At 45.4% G+C, this 22,355-nt stretch overlaps 1 protein-coding gene across 1 annotated transcript in view; it reads left to right on the forward strand.

The window, feature by feature from the left end:
• LOC130284053 (dynein axonemal assembly factor 8-like) overlaps positions 1 to 22,355 on the forward strand; it is a 116,750-nt gene that overhangs the window by 73,747 nt on the left and 20,648 nt on the right. Inside the window, exons 23-27 of the mRNA XM_056533987.1 lie at positions 1,819 to 1,872; positions 4,168 to 4,337; positions 5,529 to 5,724; positions 10,800 to 10,897; positions 21,775 to 21,871. Coding sequence (XP_056389962.1) covers positions 1,819 to 1,872; positions 4,168 to 4,337; positions 5,529 to 5,724; positions 10,800 to 10,897; positions 21,775 to 21,871 — 615 coding nt within the window. The remainder of the gene's footprint in view (positions 1 to 1,818; positions 1,873 to 4,167; positions 4,338 to 5,528; positions 5,725 to 10,799; positions 10,898 to 21,774; positions 21,872 to 22,355) is intronic.

The raw sequence follows: 22,355 nt of genomic DNA on the forward strand, positions 1-22,355 counted from the left end.
GAATTTCTGTGCAGAATTTCCACATGAATCCACAGAGCACATTGAAACAGTTTACATTTCGCGCGGAATCCACATGACTTCTGCGCAAATTCTGCATGAAATCCCCATTTAGTGGAGAAAAGAAAGTCTAATGGAGTTCAATGGGCTTCCAGAGCTTAATTCCGCAAAAAATATAAGACATGACTACTATTTTTGAAGAACGCGGAATGCGGAGTTTTAGCGAGGGAAAGTCCGCAGCAAAAAATATGCAATGTGAATGAGACTGTGGAATCCCTTTTGAAGTTAATAGGCTTTAAACACATAAGTTCCATGCAGATTTCATTGCGGGAATCCATGCGGAAATTCTGCCGTGTGAACATAGCCTTACTGTGAGCTGATCCCTTGGGGTCCTAGCAGGACAACCTACTTTCAGTTTATTGTTGGGCCCCTTCTAACAGGAATGTTGTATCTGAAGCTAACAACCCATTTCAGCAGCCATTGGCTACACGTGTCCATACAATGGCCATACCCCCCCCCCCCCCCTCAATTTGGTTTATAGGCAGCAACTTATATTGACAAATTTATCATCCCCTCTGTAATGCTCTAACTCTGACTTTCTCTTAAAGGGGTACTCCGGAAGTTAATTTCTTTTTTAATTTCTTTCCAGTCTGACCACAGTGCTCTCTGCTGACACCTCTGTCCATATCAGGAACTGTCCAGAGCAGGAGAGGTTTGCTATGGGGATTTGCTCCTACTCTGGACAGTTCCTGACATAGACAGAGGTGTCAGCAGAGAGCACTGTGGTCAGACTGAAAAGAAATTCAAAAAGAAAAGAACTTTCTCTGTAGTATACAGCAGCTGCTAAGTACTAGAAGGATTTAAAAAAATTTCATAGAAATAATTTACAAATCTGTATAACTTTCTGGTGTTACATCCTGCGCTCCGGCCGCACATGTCGGCTGTGAGCGCATTGTCCCTGCTCCCGGCGGGGCTGGGATTCGCATCGCGGGACGCGCCTGCATGCGAATCCCGGCCCGTCACTTTCCTCGCTCCTCTGCCACTTCCTCCACTGTGTCTCAGCTTCAGCGCGCATGTCCCCGTATCTTCGGGCGCGCGCACGCTGGAGCTCTGAAATTTAAAGGGCCAGTGCGCCCATAATTATGTGTTACACCTGACACTACTCTATAAGTCCCTGCACCTCCCACACTTCCCTACCGGATCTTCAGTGCCATTTGCGTGAGAGAAAGCGTTCCCATTGCCTGTTTTGCCATTCCCGTGTATCCAGACCTTCCTTGCTACGTTTTTCGACTACGAACTTTTGCCGCCTGCCTTGACCTTCTGCTACGTCTGAATACGCTACAGCCTCATCCTACGGTACCTCGTCTTGCCCAGTTACCTGTGTGGTCGAGCCGTGTCGGGGGTAGCGACCTGGGTGTCGCCTGCCGCAGCAAGCCCATCCTGCCTTGCGGCGGGCTTTGGTGAAAACCAGCAGCACCTTAGACTCTGCTCCCCGATACGGTCCGAGTCATCAGCCACACAGGTGGAGGATCCACTTCCAGCTCCGTGACAGCCTCCACCCAGGTGCGTGACATCTGGCACCAGTTGATTTAAAATAAATCATTTTCCCCCGGAGTACCCCTTTAAGTCGCTATCTGCTTTGGTATACACATGCATGTTGGCTGGCATTCATCTAATTTGTACGGTCACCTTAACAGCAGCAGCAGTCCTGGTACTTTCCTGATATTCTGTTGGTTCAATGTCACCTGGCACAATAAGTGAACTGCAATGTTGCACTACCTATCCCATCCCAAAAAGCATTTTTTTTTGTCCTTTTGGCAGGTGGAGGGGAGCACAGGGGGCCGACTGAGTCCATATTCACATACATGCTGTCAGGTAAGTTGTCGACACCAGTTCTTAGGGAAAATAAGCAATTCCAATCATCTACAGAATGGGAGATCTCTAAAGTTATAGAATGATCAAGAATATAAAAGGGACGTTCAAAGCTTTCTTTCTCGATCCATCCATATATTCAGCTCCGCCAAGTATCCATGTCTTCTGATGAGAGGAGGGTTAGGCTGCAGCCAAACTCCTTTTTAACTCTCTTAAAGGGATACTCCGGTAGAAAACTTTTTTTTTTAATTTTTTTTTTATGAACTGGTGCCAGAAAGTTTAAACAGATTTGTAAATTACTTCTATTAAAAAATCTTAATCCTTTTGGTACTTTTTAGTAGCTGTATGTTACATAGGAAATTCTATACTTTTTGAATTTCTTTTTTGTTGTCCACAGTGCTCTCTCTCTCTCTGCTGACATCTCTGTCCGTGTCAGGAACTGTCCAGAGCAGCATAGGTTTGCTATGGGGATTTTCTCGTGCTTTGGACAGTTCCTGATACGGGCATCAGGTGTCAGCAGAGAGCACTGTGGACAAGACAAAAAATAAATAAAGATTTTCCTCTGTAGCATAGCAAACAGCTGCTAAAAAGTACTGAAAGGATTAGGATTTTTTTTTATAGAAGTAATTTACAAATCTGTTTAACTTTCTGGCACCAGTTCATTTAAAAAAAAAAAAATAAAAAAAAATAAAGTTTTCCACTCGTGTACCCCTTTAAGACAAAAGGATCAGACAGTCGAATTCCAGTTTTCTGATCCTTCTCTCCCCTGACATAATCATTCGGGCGAGAGGCCGCCATACACATTATACCATACACATTACATATCTGATGCAAAACTACAACTCTCAGCATGCCCGGACAGCCTTTGACATGCTGGGAGTTGTAGTTTTTTAACTGCTGGAGGCACCCTGGTTGGGAAACCCTGCCTTATATAGACAGTAGTGCATCCTGCTAAAATTTGCCGATATGGACAACCTTTTTCTAATGTGTATGGGGACCTTTAGGCTATGTTCCACATGGCGGAATATTTGTGGAAGTGTCTTCCCGGAAAACACATGCAGGCATCCCGCATACAGAACAGCTGGGAAATGCCTTGTCTCCATAGACAGCAATGCATTTCCAAGCGAATTCCGCCATAAGAATGGCGGAAATGTGGGATTCCGAGGCATGGCCTTAGCGTCCACCTCCTCCGCATGGCCTTAGCGTCCACCTCCTCCGCATGGCCTTAGCGTCCACCTCCTCCGCATGGCCTTAGCGTCCACCTCCTCCGCATGGCCTTAGCGTCCACCTCCTCCGCATGGCCTTAGCGTCCACCTCCTCCGCATGGCCTTAGCGTCCACCTCCTCCGCATGGCCTTAGCGTCCACCTCCTCCGCATGGCCTTAGCGTCCACCTCCTCCGCATGGCCTTAGCCTCCACCTCCTCCGCATGGCCTTAGCGTCCACCTCCTCCGCATGGCCTTAGCGTCCACCTCCTCCGCATGGCCTTAGCGTCCACCTCCTCCGCATGGCCTTAGCGTCCACCTCCTCCGCATGGCCTTAGCGTCCACCTCCTCCGCATGGCCTTAGCGTCCACCTCCTCCGCATGGCCTTAGCGTCCACCTCCTCCGCATGGCCTTAGCGTCCACCTCCTCCGCATGGCCTTAGCGTCCACCTCCTCCGCATGGCCTTAGCGTCCACCTCCTCCGCATGGCCTTAGCGTCCACCTCCTCCGCATGGCCTTAGCGTCCACCTCCTCCACATGGCCTTAGCGTCCACCTCCTCCGCATGGCCTTAGCGTCCACCTCCTCCACATGACCTAAGTGTCCACTTCCTCCTCCAAGTGTGAAACTGGTGCTGGACATCTCCATTGTTCTGCTTGCATTGGAGACCAGGCAAGATACTACCTCTTATTTATAAAGACCAGACAAGAAGCTCTGAAAACTTTAGCAAATTCCTTATAGGTTCTGTGTATCCTTGCGCTGATCATCCCTCTAAACAATGGCCGCTTATCCCGCCAAGACCCTGTAGTTCACCTTGGAGCAGCGATGATCCTTCACCAATAATACAAGTTCAAGGTTTTGCCTAGAGGAAACAGCAGCATGACTGGTGGGAAATTGGCCGGGTATCACATTTGGATTAAGGCTGTCAACGCATGGACGGATCCTCCAACAGGATTTCTGTCTGTCTGGCCTCTAGGGTCCGGTGTCCTAATTACTTTCGGCTACATAATCATGGCAGCATTAGACGATTTGGCTCCTGCTTGCTTTGATGTGTACAGTAAACTAAAGCTTGTTTTGTCCTCACACTTTTTTCCCCAGGTCCTCCTCCGTTGTACACGGTTCTCCTCCTTAAGCCGGGATCCTGGAGCGGTCACCTGGGGAGGATCTTGCGCAAGATTGAGCTGCAGAGGTTTGCCCTGGTGGGAATGAAGCTGGTGACACTGACAACAGATGATTCATTCCAGATCATCCCCACTGAAGCCAAAGAGGTGAAGGGTCCTTCTTGCTTTGGACCTTAACTTCCACATAAGCCTTAAAAATCTTAATCCTTCCAATACTTATCAGCTGCTGTTTGCCCAAGAGGAAGTTGTGTAGATTTTTCCAGTCTGAGAACAGTGCTCTCTGCTGCCACCTCTGTCCGTGTCAGGAACTGTCCAGGGCATTAGCAAATCCCTATAACAAATCACTCCTGCTCTGGACAGTTCCTGACACGGACAGAGGTGGCAGCAGAGAGCATTGTGCTCAGACTGGAAAGAACTACACAACTTCCTATGGAGCATAAGAGTAGCTGATAAGTACTGGAAGGATTAAGATTCTAAAACAGAAGTCATTTACAAATATATATAACTTTCTGGCACCAGTTGATTTGAAAACAATATTTTCTCTCCATCCGTACCCTATAGATATTTACGATCTGTATCCTATAGATATTTACCATCTGTACCCTATAGATATTTATCATGTGTACCCCATAGATATTTACCATCTGTACCCTATAGATGTTTATCATCTCTACCCTATAGATATTTATCATCTGTACCCTATAGATATTTATCGTCTGTACCCTATATATATTTACCATCTGTACCCTATAGATATTTAGCATCTGTACCCTATAGATATTTACCATCTGTACCCCATAGATATTTACCATCTGTACCCTATAGATATTTACCATCTCTACCCTATATATATTTACCATCCGTACCCTATAGATATTTATCGTCTGTACCCTATATATATTTGCCATCTGTACCCTATAGATATTTAGCATCTGTACCCTATAGATATTTACCATCTGTACCCCATAGATATTTACCATCTGTACCCTATAGATATTTACCATCTGTACCCTATAGATATTTACCATCTGTACCCTATAGATATTTACCATCTGTACCCTATAGGTATTTACCATCTGTACCCTATAGGTATTTACCATCTGTACCCTATAGATCATTACCATCTGTACCCTATAGGTATTTACCATCTGTACCCTATAGGTATTTACCATCTGTACCCTATAGGTATTTACCATCTGTACCCTATAGATATTTACCATCTGTACCCTATAGGTATTTACCATCTGTACCCTATAGGTATTTACCATCTGTACCCTATAGATAATTACCATCTGTTCCCTATAGATATTTACCATGCAGTTGGTAATGTATTCACAGGAGAAACAAATCTGCCAAGCCCACTGCGACTACCTGACCTCAGCCCCGTCCCTTGTGTTGTGTCTCCAGAGGATCAATGCTGTCCTTAAACTTCTAGATCTCCTGGGCCCAGATGATCCACAACTGTGTAAAGCTCAAGACCAATTCCTCTGGAGAGCGCAGTATGGCACAAACCCTGTGCAGAACGCCATGTACGGTAAGTGAAGGGAAGGCAATAGTAGGTCACAGTTACACACAATTTACATTGAGGTTAATGAGGTTATTAGGTACCTACAGGATAGGGGAAAACTAGCTGATCAGTGGGGGTGTCTGACGGAAGGGACCCCCCCACTAATCACAAGAACAGAGCTTCTCCATTCACTGTCTGTAGGACATCAAAGCATAGTCATATTTAGCACTTTACAACATTTAAAGGACTGATCAGTGAGGGTCCCAACAGTTTGTCCCCAACCATTGGCTAGATATCCCTTATCCCAGTGTTTCCCAACCAGGGTGCCTCCAGCTGCTGCAAAACTACAACTCCCAGCATGCCCGGAGATGTAGTTTTGCAACAGCTGGAGGCACCCTGGTTGGGAAACACTGCCCTATCCCCTATGAATCTTGGTCATGTATGCATCAAGTCATGTATGACCTGCATCTAAGGGTCCAACTGGTTTAGATTTTTTACAACAATGGTGTCATGTCCTCTTTGACATTCATTAGATGCGATGTCACAGTGTGACATTGCAACCTTGTTGTTGAGTTACCAAAGTAGCCCTGTATTTCTAGCCTAAATCTTTAGTCTTTATGGCACAGATCTATTTCCTTAAACAGAAAAGAATCGTTATCAAAAAAAGCAGTGCAGTACCACAGATCACCACTAGATGTCTCTGCACTGATAACTTTTATTGAAATTGTTCTATTAGCACACTGACATAAGTACACTACAGTACATTGGTCATGATGAATCATGTACAGTATACTTATATATATATATATATATATATATATATATATATATAAATCCAATAGGGAGCAGCACACCTAAGATTGTGGGTGCTATCAGTACAATCCCAGGTCACGGGATGCAAGTAGATATATTTCCCAAGAAGACCGCAGCACTCCAAGATCAAGTGAAGATATAGATAGCGTTTATTCCACCTAGTTCAAAGCCTTTGAACTAGATGGAATAAACGCTATCTATATCTTCACCTGATCTTGGAGTGCTGCGGTCTTCTCGGGAAATATATATATATATATATATATATATATATATATATAGTGATCCCTCAACATGCAATAGTTTCAACATGCGATGGTCTTTTCTGGTCCCTTGTAACTTGAAACCAGACTCAACATACAATGATACAGACAGTCCAGATCTGTGATACCTGTCAATGGCTGGAAGAACTGACCAATCAGAATGGACAATCACTGGTAAAACCCCTGTATTACTGAAGTGCATGCACTGACTGGTGTCTGGTTGCGCCCCCTACAGTACAGGGAGGTATTACATGTTCTGTACTACTCTTTACCTGTATTACTGAAGTGTATGCACTGACTGGTGTCTGGTTGCGCCCCCTACAGTACAGGGAGGTATTACATGTTCTGTACTACTCTTTACCTGTATTACTGAAGTGTATGCACTGACTGGTATCTAGTAGCGCACCCTACAGTACAGGGAGGTATTACATGCTCTGTACTACTCTTTACCTGTATTACTGAAGTGTATGCACTGACTGGTGTCTGGTAGCGTCCCCTACAGTACAGGGAGGTATTACATGTTCTGTACTACTCTTTACCTGTATTACTGAAGTGTATGCACTGACTGGTGTCTGGTAGCGCCCCCTACAGTACAGGAAGGTATTACATGTTCTGTACTACTCTTTACCTGTATTACTGAAGTGTATGCACTGACTGGTGTCTGGTAGCTCCCCCTACAGTACAGGGAGGTATTACATGTTCTGTACTACTCTTTACCTGTATTACTGAAGTGTATGCACTGACTGGTGTCTGGTAGCGTCCCCTACAGTACAGGGAGGTATTACATGTTCTGTACTACTCTTTACCTGTATTACTGAAGTGTATGCACTGACTGGTGTCTGGTAGCTCCCCCTACAGTACAGGGAGGTATTACATGTTCTGTACTACTCTTTACCTGTATTACTGAAGTGTATGCACTGACTGGTGTCTGGTAGCGCCCCCTACAGTACAGGGAGGTATTACATGTTCTGTACTATTCTTTACCTGTATTACTGAAGTGTATGCACTGACTGGTGTCTGGTAGCTCCCCCTACAGTACAGGGAGGTATTACATGTTCTGTACTACTCTTTACCTGTATTTCTGAAGTGTATGCACTGACTGGTGTCTGGTAGCGCCCCCTACAGTACAGGGAGGTATTACATGTTCTGTACTCTTTACCTGTATTACTGAAGTGTATGCACTGACTGGTGTCTGGTAGCACCCCCTACAGTACAGGGAGGTATTACATGTTCTGTACTCTTTACCTGTACCAGGGTTAGCTGCTCCTTTGGACACCAGGTGAGGGCGGCTCCATGTTACTTTTTTAGGACATTGCGTGTTCTGTACAGGACCCTGAAGAAGCTCCTGTCCTCTACATAGACAGTGATTACAGCTCCCAGCAGATCTTTATTACTTTTATATGTAAGAATTTGCTTTATCTGTATTAGTTATCAACTTATTTTTCTCTAATCCTCATTTTTTCCTATTTTCGGATGACATTTTGGTGGCTTCAGAACCAATTACCAGGTTTCCATAGAGTTCTGGTCTCAACATACAATGGTCGTCCTGGAACCGATTAATATTGTAACTTGAGGGATCACTGTATATGTATTCAGTGTGTGCCGTGTATTAAATCTACATGCTGCATATAGTGTACAGTAAAACAGTCCTCCTGGATCATAGAACCCTATTGCCATGTAACCCTGTCCCTAATGAAATTGTGAAACAAAAACACAGGAGAGTGAATTGGGTCATAAAAGTCACAATTTTTATTAAATATATAAACATATGAATATAAACAATAATATCCGCTTATATATATGTATATGTTATAACTATATATACATGCAATAAAATACATTCTTTTAATTTTTTTTATATATCGGGTTGGTTGGTGAGGGGGCATGCTGTGACCTGACCTAAATAGGCCACCCTTGGGATCTTGCAGTAACAATCCTCCAATGAGGTTTCAGCAATGCACTGACCCCTGTCTTGTGTCAGATATCTGAACAGCTAGGAATGTAAAAATAGAACCGATTCATACGCATGTGACATTACCTGGGGATACCCCTCACTGAACCCAAAACATGCAGTCGTGCTTCCCCCATGCATATGTGCTGGGGTCTCTAGGACATTTCAGTGGATTCCTTTGCCGTCAAGGATCCCCCAGTGCATAGACTCTGCTCCTAAATGTCTTTTCAAGGATGAACACTTCCCTTATTACATTTCTGTATGAACCATAAATGCAGCGTTTACAATGTACAGAGGGTAAGTCCTGCACATTATACACAATGAATGGCGGTGCACTGGAGTTGATGGCCTCGGACCATTATTAATCACCCTCTTAGTCCATCTTCCCCACTTACTGGAAAACCTTCGTATGTATTGTGTAAATTATTGATGCTTTTCCTGTATTGCTTGTAATACCTCTCTTCATCATGGCTATGCTGCTTGACCTGTGTGTTTGGTCATAAGCTGTGATGCAGAGACCGCTGCCGGGGACACAATTCATTGTGCTGGTCATAGAGTGATTCATGACCGAGAGCGATCAGTGTCCTACCTGGGGGTTCCCTTAGATGTAAGGAAATCTCAGTGCATTGGCCATACACTGCCGCCGGGTACATGGAGGGCTCCAGGATAAGCAGACATTATACCGGTGTCTGGTGAGATATCAGAAGGGGCATTGTCACATTACTAGGATATGCCATCACTCAATGATCAGTGGGACCCTCACCAATTCTTAGAATTCAGGGGGACACAGCACTGATAATGTCCTGCAGGCCCTGCACATTGCTTGGTATTCATATGATTCCAAGGAGAGCTCCAGCTGAATGTCTGACCATTACCTCCCCTGTGCCATTTCATCAACCCCCTTCCCCTGTGCCATTTCATCACCCCCCTTCCTCTGTGCCATTTCACCCCCCCTTCCCCCGTGCCATTTCATCACCCCTTTCCCCTGTGCCATTTCACCCCCCCTTCCTCTGTGCCATTTCATCCCCCCCTTCCCCTGTGCCATTTCATCCCCCCCTTCCTCTGTGCCATTTCATCCCCCCCCTTCCCCTGTGCCATTTCATCCCCCCTTCCTCTGTGCCATTTCATCACCCCCCCCGTGCCATTTCATCACCCCCCTTCCCCTGTGCCATTTCATCACCCCCCTTCCCCTGTGCCATTTCATCCCCCCCCTTCCTCTGTGCCATTTCATCCCCCCCCTTCCCCTGTGCCATTTCATCCCCCCTTCCTCTGTGCCATTTCATCACCCCCCCCTTGCCATTTCATCACCCCCCTTCCCCTGTGCCATTTCATCACCCCCTTCCTCTGTGCCATTTCATCACCCCCCTTCCCCTGTGCCATTTCATCACCCCCCTTCCCCTGTGCCATTTCATCCCCCCCCTTCCTCTGTGCCATTTCATCACCCCCTTCCCCTGTGCCATTTTATCACCCCCCTTCCTCTGTGCCATTTAATCACCCCCCTTCCCCTGTGCCGTTTCATCCCCCCCCCCTTCCTCTGGGCCATTTTATCACCCCCCTTCCCCTGTGCCATTTCATCACCCCCCTTCCCCTGTGCCATTTTATCACCCCCCTTCCCCTGTGCCATTTCATCCCCCCCTTCCCCTGTGCCATTTTATCACCCCCCTTCCCCTGTGCCATTTTATCACCCCCCTTCCCCTGTGCCATTTTATCACCCCCCTTCCCCTGTGCCATTTTATCACCCCCCTTCCCCTGTGCCATTTCATCACCCCCCTTCCCCTGTGCCGTTTCATCCCCCCCCCCCTTCCTCTGGGCCATTTCATCACCCCTTGTGCCATTTCATCACTCGTTTTTGCCATTTCATTACCCCCTTGGGCCATTTCATAACCCCCCTGTGATATTTCATCACCCCCTTGTGCCACTGCATCACTCCTCCAACCCCCCTACCCCAGTGCCATTTTATCACCCCCCTTGAGCCATGTAGGGATTCTCTACAGTTAGTGCACCTGGTATTTAGCGCTGAATGGATCCTCATTTCTTTACAGTGTGTCATTTTGTCACCATTGTCTCCTGTTCTCCAGGTTCTCCCTCTTACAAGGCTGCCATCCAGGAGATAAAGCGTTTTTTTCCTGACGGTCTCGTGTCTGATCCCCAGTCCATTGTTCTACAAGCAGAACAGGTAAATGCATCCTTTTTTTTTTTTCCTTCCTGTCCTGAAAATCTCCTTTCCGGGATCCATGCCAAATAAGCCTGACTGACCTCTCCTAATTCTGAGACTGACCCCATTTTTAAATTTAGCAGAGCTGACACACAATGGAGAAAATAAAATGTATATCTAGGAGAAAGAAATCCTGACAATATGCTATGAACCACTGAGGTATGAAACATATTAGATGCCTCCTGCCTCGGTGATTTTATTTTCTATTGAATTATTAGGATGAATGTTTCCTCATCCTATAAAATGACTGATGGCACCATGTGACAGGTGACTTCAGGCTGCAGTAAGTCCTGTCAAAGCTTTTATTTTCCAGCTACCTGACATCTCATTGGGTGCCAATGGCAAAAATCCCAGTGCTCTCAAACAGTAGGAATAAAGGGGTGTCTGGGACTTTAAAGGGGTATTCTGGGCAAAACATTTTATCCCCTATCCAAAGGATAGGGGATAAGATGTCTGATCGGAGGGGGCCCGCTGCTGAGACCCCCCGCTATCTCCCTGCAGCACCCGCATTCTATGCGGGTGCTGAATCTCCAGTTTCGGAAACCTCCGGGTTTCCGGGACTGGTGACGTGACGTCACATCCACTCCATTCATGTCTATGGGAGGGAGCGTGATGGCCGTCACGCCCCCTCCCATAGACATGAATGGAGGGGATGTGACGTCACGTCCCCAGTCCTGGAAACCCGGAGGTTTCCAAAACTGGAGATTCAGCCGTCGTGGGCCAGTTGAATGGCCCCCAAGGTCTTCCGATCTGATCCCCTTAGACTTTTATCTTTGGGGTCATCTGAAGGCAATTGTCTATGCTGTGAAGATACGAGATGTGCAGCACCTGAAACTACGGATACTGGGAGCCTGTGCTAGCATTTCCCCTGCGGTGTATATAGTAGTATATAGCAGTGTATACGGATACAGGAAGCCTATGCTAGCATTTCTCCTGTGGTGTATATAGTAGTATATAGCAGTGTATACGGATACTGGAAGCCTGTGCTAGCATTTCTCCTGCGGTGTATATAGTAGTATATAGCAGTGTATACGGATACTGGAAGCCTGTGCTAGCATTTCTCCTGTGGTGTATATAGTAGTATATAGCAGTGTATACGGATGCTGGAAGCCTGTGCTAGCATTTCTCCTGCGGTGTATATAGTAGTATATAGCAGTGTATACGGATACTGGAAGCCTGTGCTAGCATTTCTCCTGCGGTGTATATAGTAGTATATAGCAGTGTATATGGATACTGGAAGCCTGTGCTAGCATTTCTCCTGCGGTGTATATAGTAGTATATAGCAGTGTATACGGATACAGGAAGCCTGTGCTAGCGTTTCTCCTGCGGTGTATATAGTAGTATATAGCAGTGTATATGGATACTGGAAGCCTGTGCTAGCATTTCTCCTGCGGTGTATATAGTAGTATATAGCAGTGTATACGGATACTGGAAGCCTGTGCTAGCATTTCTCCTGCGGTGTATATAGCAGTGTATACGGATACTGGAAGCCTGTGCTAGCATTTCTCCTGCGGTGTATATAGTAGTATATAGCAGTGTATATGGATACTGGAAGCCTGTGCTAGCATTTCTCCTGCAGTGTATATAGTAGTATATAGCAGTGTATACGGATACTGGAAGCCTGTGCTAGCATTTCTTCGGTGTATATAGTAGTATATAGCAGTGTATACAGATACTGGAAGCCTGTGCTAGCATTTCTCCTGCGGTGTATATAGTAGTATATAGCAGTGTATACAGATACTGGAAGCCTGTGCTAGCATTTCTCCTGCGGTGTATATAGTAGTATATAGCAGTGTATAGGGATACTGGAAGCCTGTGCTAGCATTTCCCCTTGCGGTGTACTAGTAGTATATAGCAGTGTATACGGATACTGGAAGCCTGTACTAGCATTTCTCCTGCGGTGTATATAGTAGTATATGGCAGTGTATACGGATACTGGAAGCCTGTGCTAGCATTTCTCCTGCGGTGTATATAGTAGTATATAGCAGTGTATACGGATACTGGAAGCCTGTACTAGCATTTCTCCTGCGGTGTATATAGTAGTATATAGCAGTGTATACGGATACTGGAAGCCTGTGCTAGCATTTCTTCGGTGTATATAGTAGTATATAGCAGTGTATACGGATACTGGAAGCCTGTGCTAGCATTTCTCCTGCGGTGTATATAGTAGTATATAGCAGTGTATACGGATACTGGAAGCCTGTGCTAGCATTTCTCCTGCGGTGTATATAGTAGTATATAGCAGTGTATACGGATACTGGAAGCCTGTGCTAGCATTTCTTCGGTGTATATAGTAGTGTATATAGCAGTGTATACGGATACTGGAAGCCTGTGCTAGCATTTCTCCTGCGGTGTGTATAGTAGTATATAGCAGTGTATAGGGATACTGGAAGCCTGTGCTAGCATTTCTCCTGCGGTGTATATAGTAGTATATAGCAGTGTATACGGATACTGGAAGCCTGTGCTAGCATTTCTCCCGCAGTGTATATAGTAGTATATAGCAGTGTATAGGGATACTGGAAGCCTGTGCTAGCATTTCTCCTGCGGTGTATATAGTAGTATATAGCAGTGTATACGGATACTGGAAGCCTGTACTAGCATTTCTCCTGCGGTGTATATAGTAGTATATAGAGAAGAGGGTTGCATTGACAATCCAACACAATGGGCAGCACATTGAACACATTTTATAAGTGGTCAGAAACTTGTAAATAACTCATGAAAGAATAAAGTTGCGTTAAAACCAAGCACATCATTGCTTTTCTTGTGAAATTCCCAATAAGTTTGATGTGTCACATGACCCTCTTCCTAATGAAAAAGCAAAAGTTGGATTCAAAATGGCCGACTTCAAAATGGCCGCCATGGTCACCACCCATCTTGAAAAGTTTCCCCCCTCACGTATACTAATGTGCCACAAACAGGAAGGTAATATCACCAACCATTCCCATTTTATTAAGGTATATCCATATAAGTGGCGCACCCTGTATTATGAGGTAAGGTACTGCTGGTAGATGTATTAGGGGGGGGCTCTGGCTTTCACATAAATGCGTATGCAATGGCTTGATAAGAACAAAGACAGTCAGGGACTCACCTTATCAAGTTATTATAGTAGTCATAGTACCCATATTCATATCCTGGGCTCATCAGTATATAATCGTAGCCCATACTAGTTTTGTACTTTGAAAACTTAACCTTTCATACATCTTTGGGTGTAATCCATTTACGACAAAAAGCCTTAAAGGGGTACTCCAGTGGAAAACGTTTTATTTTTTTTAAATCATCTGGTGCCAGAAAGTTAAACAGATTTGTAAATGACTTCTATTAAAAAAATCTTAATCCTTCCCGTACTTATTAGCTGCTGAATGCTACAGAGGAATTTCTTTTCTTTCTGGAACACAGAGCTCTCTGCTGACATCACGACCACAGTGCTCTCTGCTCCATTTTAGGAACTGACCAGAGCAGCATATGTTTGCTATGGGGATTTTCTCCTACTCTGGACAGTTCTTAAAATGGACAGAGGTGTCAGCAGAGAGCACTGTGGTCGTGATGTCAGCAGAGAGCTCTGTGTTCCAAAAAGAAAATAATTTCCTCTGTAGTATTCAGCAACTAATAAGTACTGGTAGGATTAAGATCTTTTAATAGAAATCATTTACAAATCTGTTTATCTTTCTGGCACCAGTTGATTTAAAAAAAACAAAAATTTTTTCCACCGGAGTACCCTTTTAAAAGGGGCACTCCGCTGCTCAGTGTTTGGAAAAAAAACTGTTCCGCATGCTGGAGCTGGTGCCGGGAGCTTGTGACATCGTAGCCCCGCCCCATTATGACGTCACGCCCCACCCCCTCAATGCAAGTCTATGGGAGGGGGCGTGACATCCGTCACGCCCCCTCCCATAGACTTGCATTGAGGGGGTGGGGTGTGACGTCATAATGGGGCGGGGCTACGACGTCACAAGCTCCCGGCTCCAGCGTTTGGAACAGTTTGTTCCAAACGCTGTGCAGCGGAGTACCCCTTTAAAGAAAAATATACCCTATAAAATTAAATCCATAATACATGAACTGCACCACAAGTCCCTTCCAGCTATATACTTCAAGCAGCGGCATCTTTGCTAAAATCTTGACCTTATACGTGGTCCTGCCTCCTTAGATAGACATACGCCATTGATCTGTTTGATGGCTCTCTGATTATATATATATATATATATATATATATATATATAGGAATATGCAAATCAGCTCATTACATCACCTCTTCAGGCGATGTTCCCTGGTATCAGCTTAGCTCCAGTTCCGGAATATAAAAAGCTAATCGGGATTAATGCCAAGCCAGAACTCTCTCTCCAGAAGGAAAGAGTACCCATCTGCAGACAGCTGTTTCGGGGTGCAAGTACCCCGAAACTGCTGTCTGCAGATGGGTACTCTTTCCTTCTGGAGAGAAAGTTCTGGCTTGGCATTAATCCCGATTAGCTTTTTATATTCCGGAACTGGAGCTAAGCTAATACCAGGGAACATCGCCTGAAAAGGTGATGTAATGAGCTGATTTGCATATTCCCCTACCCAGAATGCCTGCGGAGTGCTTAGTGGCCCTTGAAAGCTCCGTCACACCAGGAGTGGTGAACTCTCCCTGAGTTAAATACTCATCCCGTTTATATATATAGATAGATAGATAGATAGATAGATAGATAGATAGATAGATAGATATAGATAGCCTTTAAGTTCCTAGCAAACAGCAATGCCTATGCCTCATTGATTTTCTTTTATAAACCAATTTCCAGGAAGAGTTAATGCAAAGCTAGAATATTTGGCTGGGAATTGGGCTACCAGACAGGCTGCACAGCTTTTCGGAAGACACCATGAGACTTTTTGCCCAAAATAGCTACCATGAAAGTACAAGGCGTATGCTGATATTTTTGGTTGTCCTGGATTAGTTAGAAAAAGACGAAGAATATATACATTTATATGTAATGGGTACACAGCTGTGGCCGCACGGTTCCAGGCCCAGGGGACACTAATGCTGGGACACATATAATTGTACAGGAAAGGTAATTATTTACATGCTGAATCTGCACAACAATTCCTCATATAAAGCCATTACCTGGGATTTCATAGGGGAACGGGCTGATGAACATGTGACGGGTTGACGCATGTGGCACATTGTGCTGAGCCGCTGTTAACGTCTACACTGAGATGCCCTTCAACCTGACACCACAGAGGGATTGCTCTACAAATTAAATAGGCATTAACCTTTTATGTCCTGGTCTGGGTCATTCCAAACATTTTCCACATGGCCTTATTTAGCTCTACCTTCCATATATGTGTAAGTAGGTCAGGCCCCTTCAGATACATCAGCGCACAACTCAAGTGTGTCCACTAAATGGATCCCTAAAGTGCCAATTGAAAGGCCGGATATGTATACGAAAGAGCCCAGGAGGACTAATAAAGGAAGAAGAAGCCGGTACATGACTACTCCCCTCACCTCCGCTAGACCAAGAGGTCAAGTTTTATGGCCCCTTTAATGTTCCTTAAAGTTTAGGAAGATGGGGTAATGTGTCCCCCTGGGGAGATCACCGAGCTGGTGTGTGGAGATCTATAGGCCAGGCAATGCTTCATGGGGAAGAGTATGCAAATCAGATCCCCTCCACAAGGAAGATCTGACTCTCTAGTGCCACCTATTGGAGGTAGTTATCCTGAATGTTAAAGGGGTAGTCCAGTCCTGAAGAACATATCCCCTATCCTAAGGATAGGGGATAAGTTTCAGATCACAGGGGGTCTGACCGCTGGGGCCCCCAGCGTTCTCCTGTACGGGGCCTTGGCTCGCTGGCCAGAGAGCGCGTGTTGACCACGGAACGAAGCGGCGGCCTACACGCCCCCCTCAATACCACGCTATGGCAGAGCCGGAGATTGCTGAAGGCAGCGCTCCACCTCTGCCATAGAGTTGTATTGAGGGGGAGTGTCAGCTGCCGCGCGTGGTCAACACGCCCCCTTCCCGCGGGCTGTTGGGGCCCCGTACATGAGATCGCGGGGGACCCCAGCGGTCGGACCCACCGCAATCTGAAACTTATCCCCTATCCTTAGGATAGGGGATAAGTTTTTCAGGATTTCACTACTACTTTAATAAATACCAGAGGTGGACACATTTTTCAACATAAGAGACACATTCAACAAACAGATGTTTGAGACATGCACCTATATAAAAATTATGAAATGCATAGTAGCAGCTCCCTGTATATAGTAGTAGCCCCCTGTAGCTAGTAGCAGCCCCCCTGTACTTAGTAGTAACCCCCTGTAGGTAGTAGCCCACCTGTATATAATAGCAGCCCTCCTGTAAGTCGTTGCAGCCCCTTGTATGTAGTAGCCACCCCCCCTGTAGCAGCCCTATATAGTAATAGCCTCCTGTAGGTAGAAGCAGCCCCCATGTATGTTGTACTGGCCCCCCAGAATAGCTCCCACCATAGTTAAAGGGGTACTCTGGTGGAAGACATTATTTTTTAAATCAACTGGTGCCAAAAAGTTAAACAGATTTGTAAATGACTTCTATTAAAAAATCTTTACCCTTCCAGTAGTTCTTAGCAGCTGTACGCTATAGAGGAAATTCTTTTCTTTTTTAATTTCTTTTTTGTCTTGTCCACAGTGCTCTCTGCTGACACCTCTGTCCGTGTCAGGAACTGTCCAGAGCAGCATAGGTTTGCAATGGGGATTTTCTCCTGCTCTGGACAGTTCCTGACATGGACAGAGGTGTCAGCAGAGAGCACTGTGGACAAGACAAAAAAAGAAATTCGAAAAGAAAAGAATTATACTAATATACTAATCATATAAGTATAATACTCTGTAGTATACAGCCGCTAATAAGTACTGAAAGGATTAAGATTTTTTAATAGAAGTAATTTAAAAATCTGTTTCACTTTCTGGCACCAGTTGATTTAAAAAAAAAAATTTTTTCCACAGGAGATCCCCTTTAATGTTGTGATGCTTTTTTGTCTTGTCCACAATGCTCTCTGCTGACACCTCTGTCCGTGTCAGGAACTGTCCAGAGCAGGAGAAAATCCCCATCGCAAACCTATGCTGCTCTGGACAGTTCCTGACATGGACAGAGGTGTCAGCAGAGAGCACTGTGGACAAGACGAAAAAGAAATTCAAAAAGAAAAGAATTTTCTCTGTAGCATACAGCTGCTAATAAGTACTGGAAGGGTGAAGATTTTTTAATAAACGTAATTTACAAATCTGTATAACGTTCTGGCATCAGTTCATTTAAAAAAAAAAAAAAAAAAAAGTTTTCCACCGGAGTACCCCTTTAACTAGTGGCTGTTCTGCTCCAGAGGACCCACTGATCGTGAGTTACAGCCGTGTGAAGCGCGCAGCAGCACTGACCTCACACCCTGTCACTCAAATCCGACTCCATCACCATAGACTCTGATGTAGTAAATGAGTCAGACAGAGTGGCCGGACGGGGAGTGAAGAGTGCTGCTGTACACTTCATAGGGTTATAACTCTCAATCGCACCGGGTCTCAGGAGTGAGACCCGGTGTGGTCTAAACTTTTGACACGTCTGGACAACTTGTTGAAAGTTTTTGGAAATGACAGTAACACATTATTTTCAGCTTTATATGCCAGAGGATGTTTGAATGAAGGAGGCCAAGCTGCAGTACCTGATACAGCCTGTGAGCAAGCATGGCACTGTTGTTAGATAAATTCGGCAAATTCTTCTTTTTTTAAATCTAACTAACCTTTTCTTGCACTGGTACATTACACCAGAGCAGTGTTTCCCAACCAGGGTGCCTCCAGCTGTTGCAAAACTACAACTCCCAGCATGCCCGGACAGCCTTTGGCTGTCCGGGCATGATGGAAGTTGTAGTTTTGCAACAGCTGGAGGCACTCTGGTTGGAAAACACTGCACCAGAGTTTTGTAACAGCTGGAGGCACACTGGTTAGGAAACACTGCACCAGAGTTTTGCAACAGCTGTAGGCACAATGGTTGGAAAACACTGCACCAGAGTTTTGAAACAGCTGGAGGCACACTGGTTGGGAAACACTGCACCAGAGTTTTGCAACAGCTGGAGTCACACTGGTTGGGAAACACTGCACCAGAGTTTTGCAACAGCTGGAGGCACAATGGTTGGAAAACACTGCACCAGAGTTTTGAAACAGCTGGAGGCACACTGGTTTGGAAACACTGCACCAGAGTTTTGCAACAGCTGGAGGCACTTTGGTTGGGAAACACTGCACCAGAGTTTTGTAACAGCTGGAGGCACACTGGTTAGGAAACACTGCACCAGAGTTTTGCAACAGCTGGAGGCACAATGGTTGGAAAACACTGCACCAGAGTTTTGAAACAGCTGGAAGCACACTGGTTTGGAAACACTGCACCAGAGTTTTGCAACAGCTGGAGGCACACTGGTTGGAAAACACTGCACCAGAGTTTTGCAACAGCTGGAGTCACACTGGTTGGGAAACACTGCACCAGAGTTTTGCAACAGCTGGAGGCACACTGGTTGGAAAACACTGCACCAGAGTTTTGAAACAACTAGAGGCACACTGGTTAGGAAACACTGCACCAGAGTTTTGAAACAGCTGGAGGCACACTGGTTAGGAAACACTGCACCAGAGTTTTGCAACAGCTGGAGTCACACTGGTTGGGAAACACTGCACCACATACACACACACATTTTTATTACTATATCATATAATTTTATGTTTTGGTCTTTTTTCGACTTTGCAGCAGAGGCGCTTTATGGTTGGGAAAGTGGGTCTTTCTGTGCATCCAGCTTTCTTTGTAACAGACCCAGTTTCCAGGCCCCTCCAGGGTAAGGTCTAATCTGCTGTCTTGGCTTCCTTTACCGCTGCGACACGTCCTGCGGCTCATTTTTCCGATGTACTTACTTACTAGCGGCTTAGTACAAAGGGACTGAAACACATCAGAAAACCCTTGCACGGTGATATCCTTTAAAGAGTCACGATGTTCTTAATCATAGACCGGTTCCACATTACACGACCTCTGTTATGGAGCCCCCCTTTAAAAGAAAGCGTGACGGCGTTTGATATTCAGCCATGTTGTGAACAGTCGTCTCCTTCATACGTAACCAGTAAAGCTTCGTACAGATTCCAGATGGGTTGTAACCAGAGTTACTGCTCTGCCCATGGTTGGGTCATGAGTTGCAGCAGTTCTGTAGTTCTTACTCATGAATCAGGAGGATCAGGATGCACAACTGCATTGTGCTGGGAGGAATTGATTATAGGGCTACTAGCTAAGTACCTGGTGTTGCCTAGTCTTCCTGCCATACTGGAGCTCTTCAGGAGACTGGAAAAGCTGGGTGACATTTTTCCCCCCACAGTACAGTGCTCACAGTACTTCCCAGCTTTCCTAGTCTCCAGAATATCTGTCTGGTAAATCATTTATATTGGAGTTCTTCAGGAGACTGGAAAAGCTGGGCAACATGCTTCCCCCACAGTACAGTGCTCACAGTACTTTCCAGCTTTCCTAGTCTCCAGAATATCTGTCTGGTAAAGCATTTATATTGGAGTTCTTTTGGAGACTGGGAAAGCTGGGTGGCATACATACTGCATGCCACCAAGCTTTCCCAGTCTTCTGAAGCCCCAATAATGATAGGCTGCTTGTCCTCCCTGCACTCCTAACTGCAGCAATACTGCCATTCCCTCTCCCTGCCACCGCACTGATGTCTTTGCCCGCAATAAATCTTTTCTCCCCCGCTTTCCCCATCCCTACATTTAACTATTCTGAGCTCTTCAGGAGACTGGAAAAGCTGGGCGACATGCTTCCCCCACAGTACAGTGCTCACAGTACTTCCCAGCTTTCCTAGTCTCCAGAATATCTGTCTGGTAAAGCATTTATATTGGAGTTCTTTAGAAGACTGGGAAAGCTGGTTGGCATACATACTGCATGCCACCCAGCTTTCCCTGTCTCCTGAAGCCCCAATAATGATAGGCTGCTTGTCCTCCCTGCACTCCTAACTGCAGCAATACTGCCATTCCCTCTCCCTGCCACCGCACTGATGTCTTTGCCCGCAATAAATCTTTTCTCCCCCGCTTTCCCCATCCCTACATTTAACTATTCTGTGCACTTGCCTGCCAGACAGTTACATCATACTTTACCATCATACATTAACTGTTCTGGCTCCTCTGTTCAGGCACACTGGGATTTGTAGTTTTGCAACAGCTGGAGGCACACTGGTTGGGAAACACTACTTTAAAGGGGTACTCCAGTGGAAAACTTTTTTTTTTTAATCAACTGGTGCCAGAAAGTTAAACAGATTTGTAAATTACTTCTATTAAAAAAAAATCTGAATCCTTCCAGTACTTATTAGCTGCTGAATACTACAGAGGAAATTATTTTCTTTTTGGAACACAGAGCTCTCTGCTGACATCACGAGCACAGTGCTCTCTACTGACATCTCTGTTCATTTTAGGAACTGTCCAGAGTAGGAGAAAATCCCCATAGAAAACATATGCTGTTCTGGACAGTTCCTGAAATGGACAGAGATGTCAGCAGAGAGCACTGTGGTCATGATGTCAGCAGAGAGCACTATGTTCCAAAAAGAAAAGATTTCCTCTGTAGTATTCAGCAGCTAATAAGTACTGGAAGGATTCAGATTTTTTTTTTTTAATAGAAGGAATTTACAAATCTGTTTAACTTTCTGGCACCAGTTGATTATAAAAAAAAAAATAATAATAAGTTTTCCACCGGAGTACCTATGTAGAAAAACTGGCATCACCAACACTGCAGCCGCTTCACTTTAGGGACCATAGGGGGGAGTGGTGGTGTTGGTTGCATATCCTAGTCAACATGTAGTCCCAAATGTGAACCAAATGATCTACTTTTCTACCTATAGGTCCCCAGGATGACACATGACTCCATATTTGACAGCAGAACAAAGAGACAAGCTGTGAAGAATCAGCGCTGCAGCAGCGGACTGTCCCTGGATACAGGTAACAGCCCTTATGTTGGGTGACAACCTATTACACAGAGTGGTGTTTCCCAACCAGGGTGCCTCCAGCTGTTGCAAAACTACAACTCCCAGCATGCCCGGACAGCCATCGGCTGTCCGGGCATGCTGGGAGTTGTAGTTTTGCAACAGCTGGAGGCACGCTGGTTGGGAAACACTGACACAGAGCGATTATTGGTGAAACAGGCATGCTGGGAGTTGTAGTTTTTCAACAGCTGGTTGATAAACACCACTCCTGCCGATGTCATTGCCACAGTCAGCGAGATTATAGCAGGGATGAATATTCATGAGGGAGGCGGTGACATGGGCCTGAGTGGACGCTAGAAAGCATTGCACATACTGCAGCAGCCCGCCTCCATTGCACAGAACAAAAAATTTACATTTTAGCAACAAGATGAATATCTCCTGAACGACATTTCACCCGGTAAAGCGTAAGAAACAGGGTCCCCTGCTCTATCTACTTGTAT

Source organism: Hyla sarda, chromosome 8, assembly GCF_029499605.1.
Source record: "Hyla sarda isolate aHylSar1 chromosome 8, aHylSar1.hap1, whole genome shotgun sequence".
NCBI classification, from domain to species: domain Eukaryota; kingdom Metazoa; phylum Chordata; class Amphibia; order Anura; family Hylidae; genus Hyla; species Hyla sarda.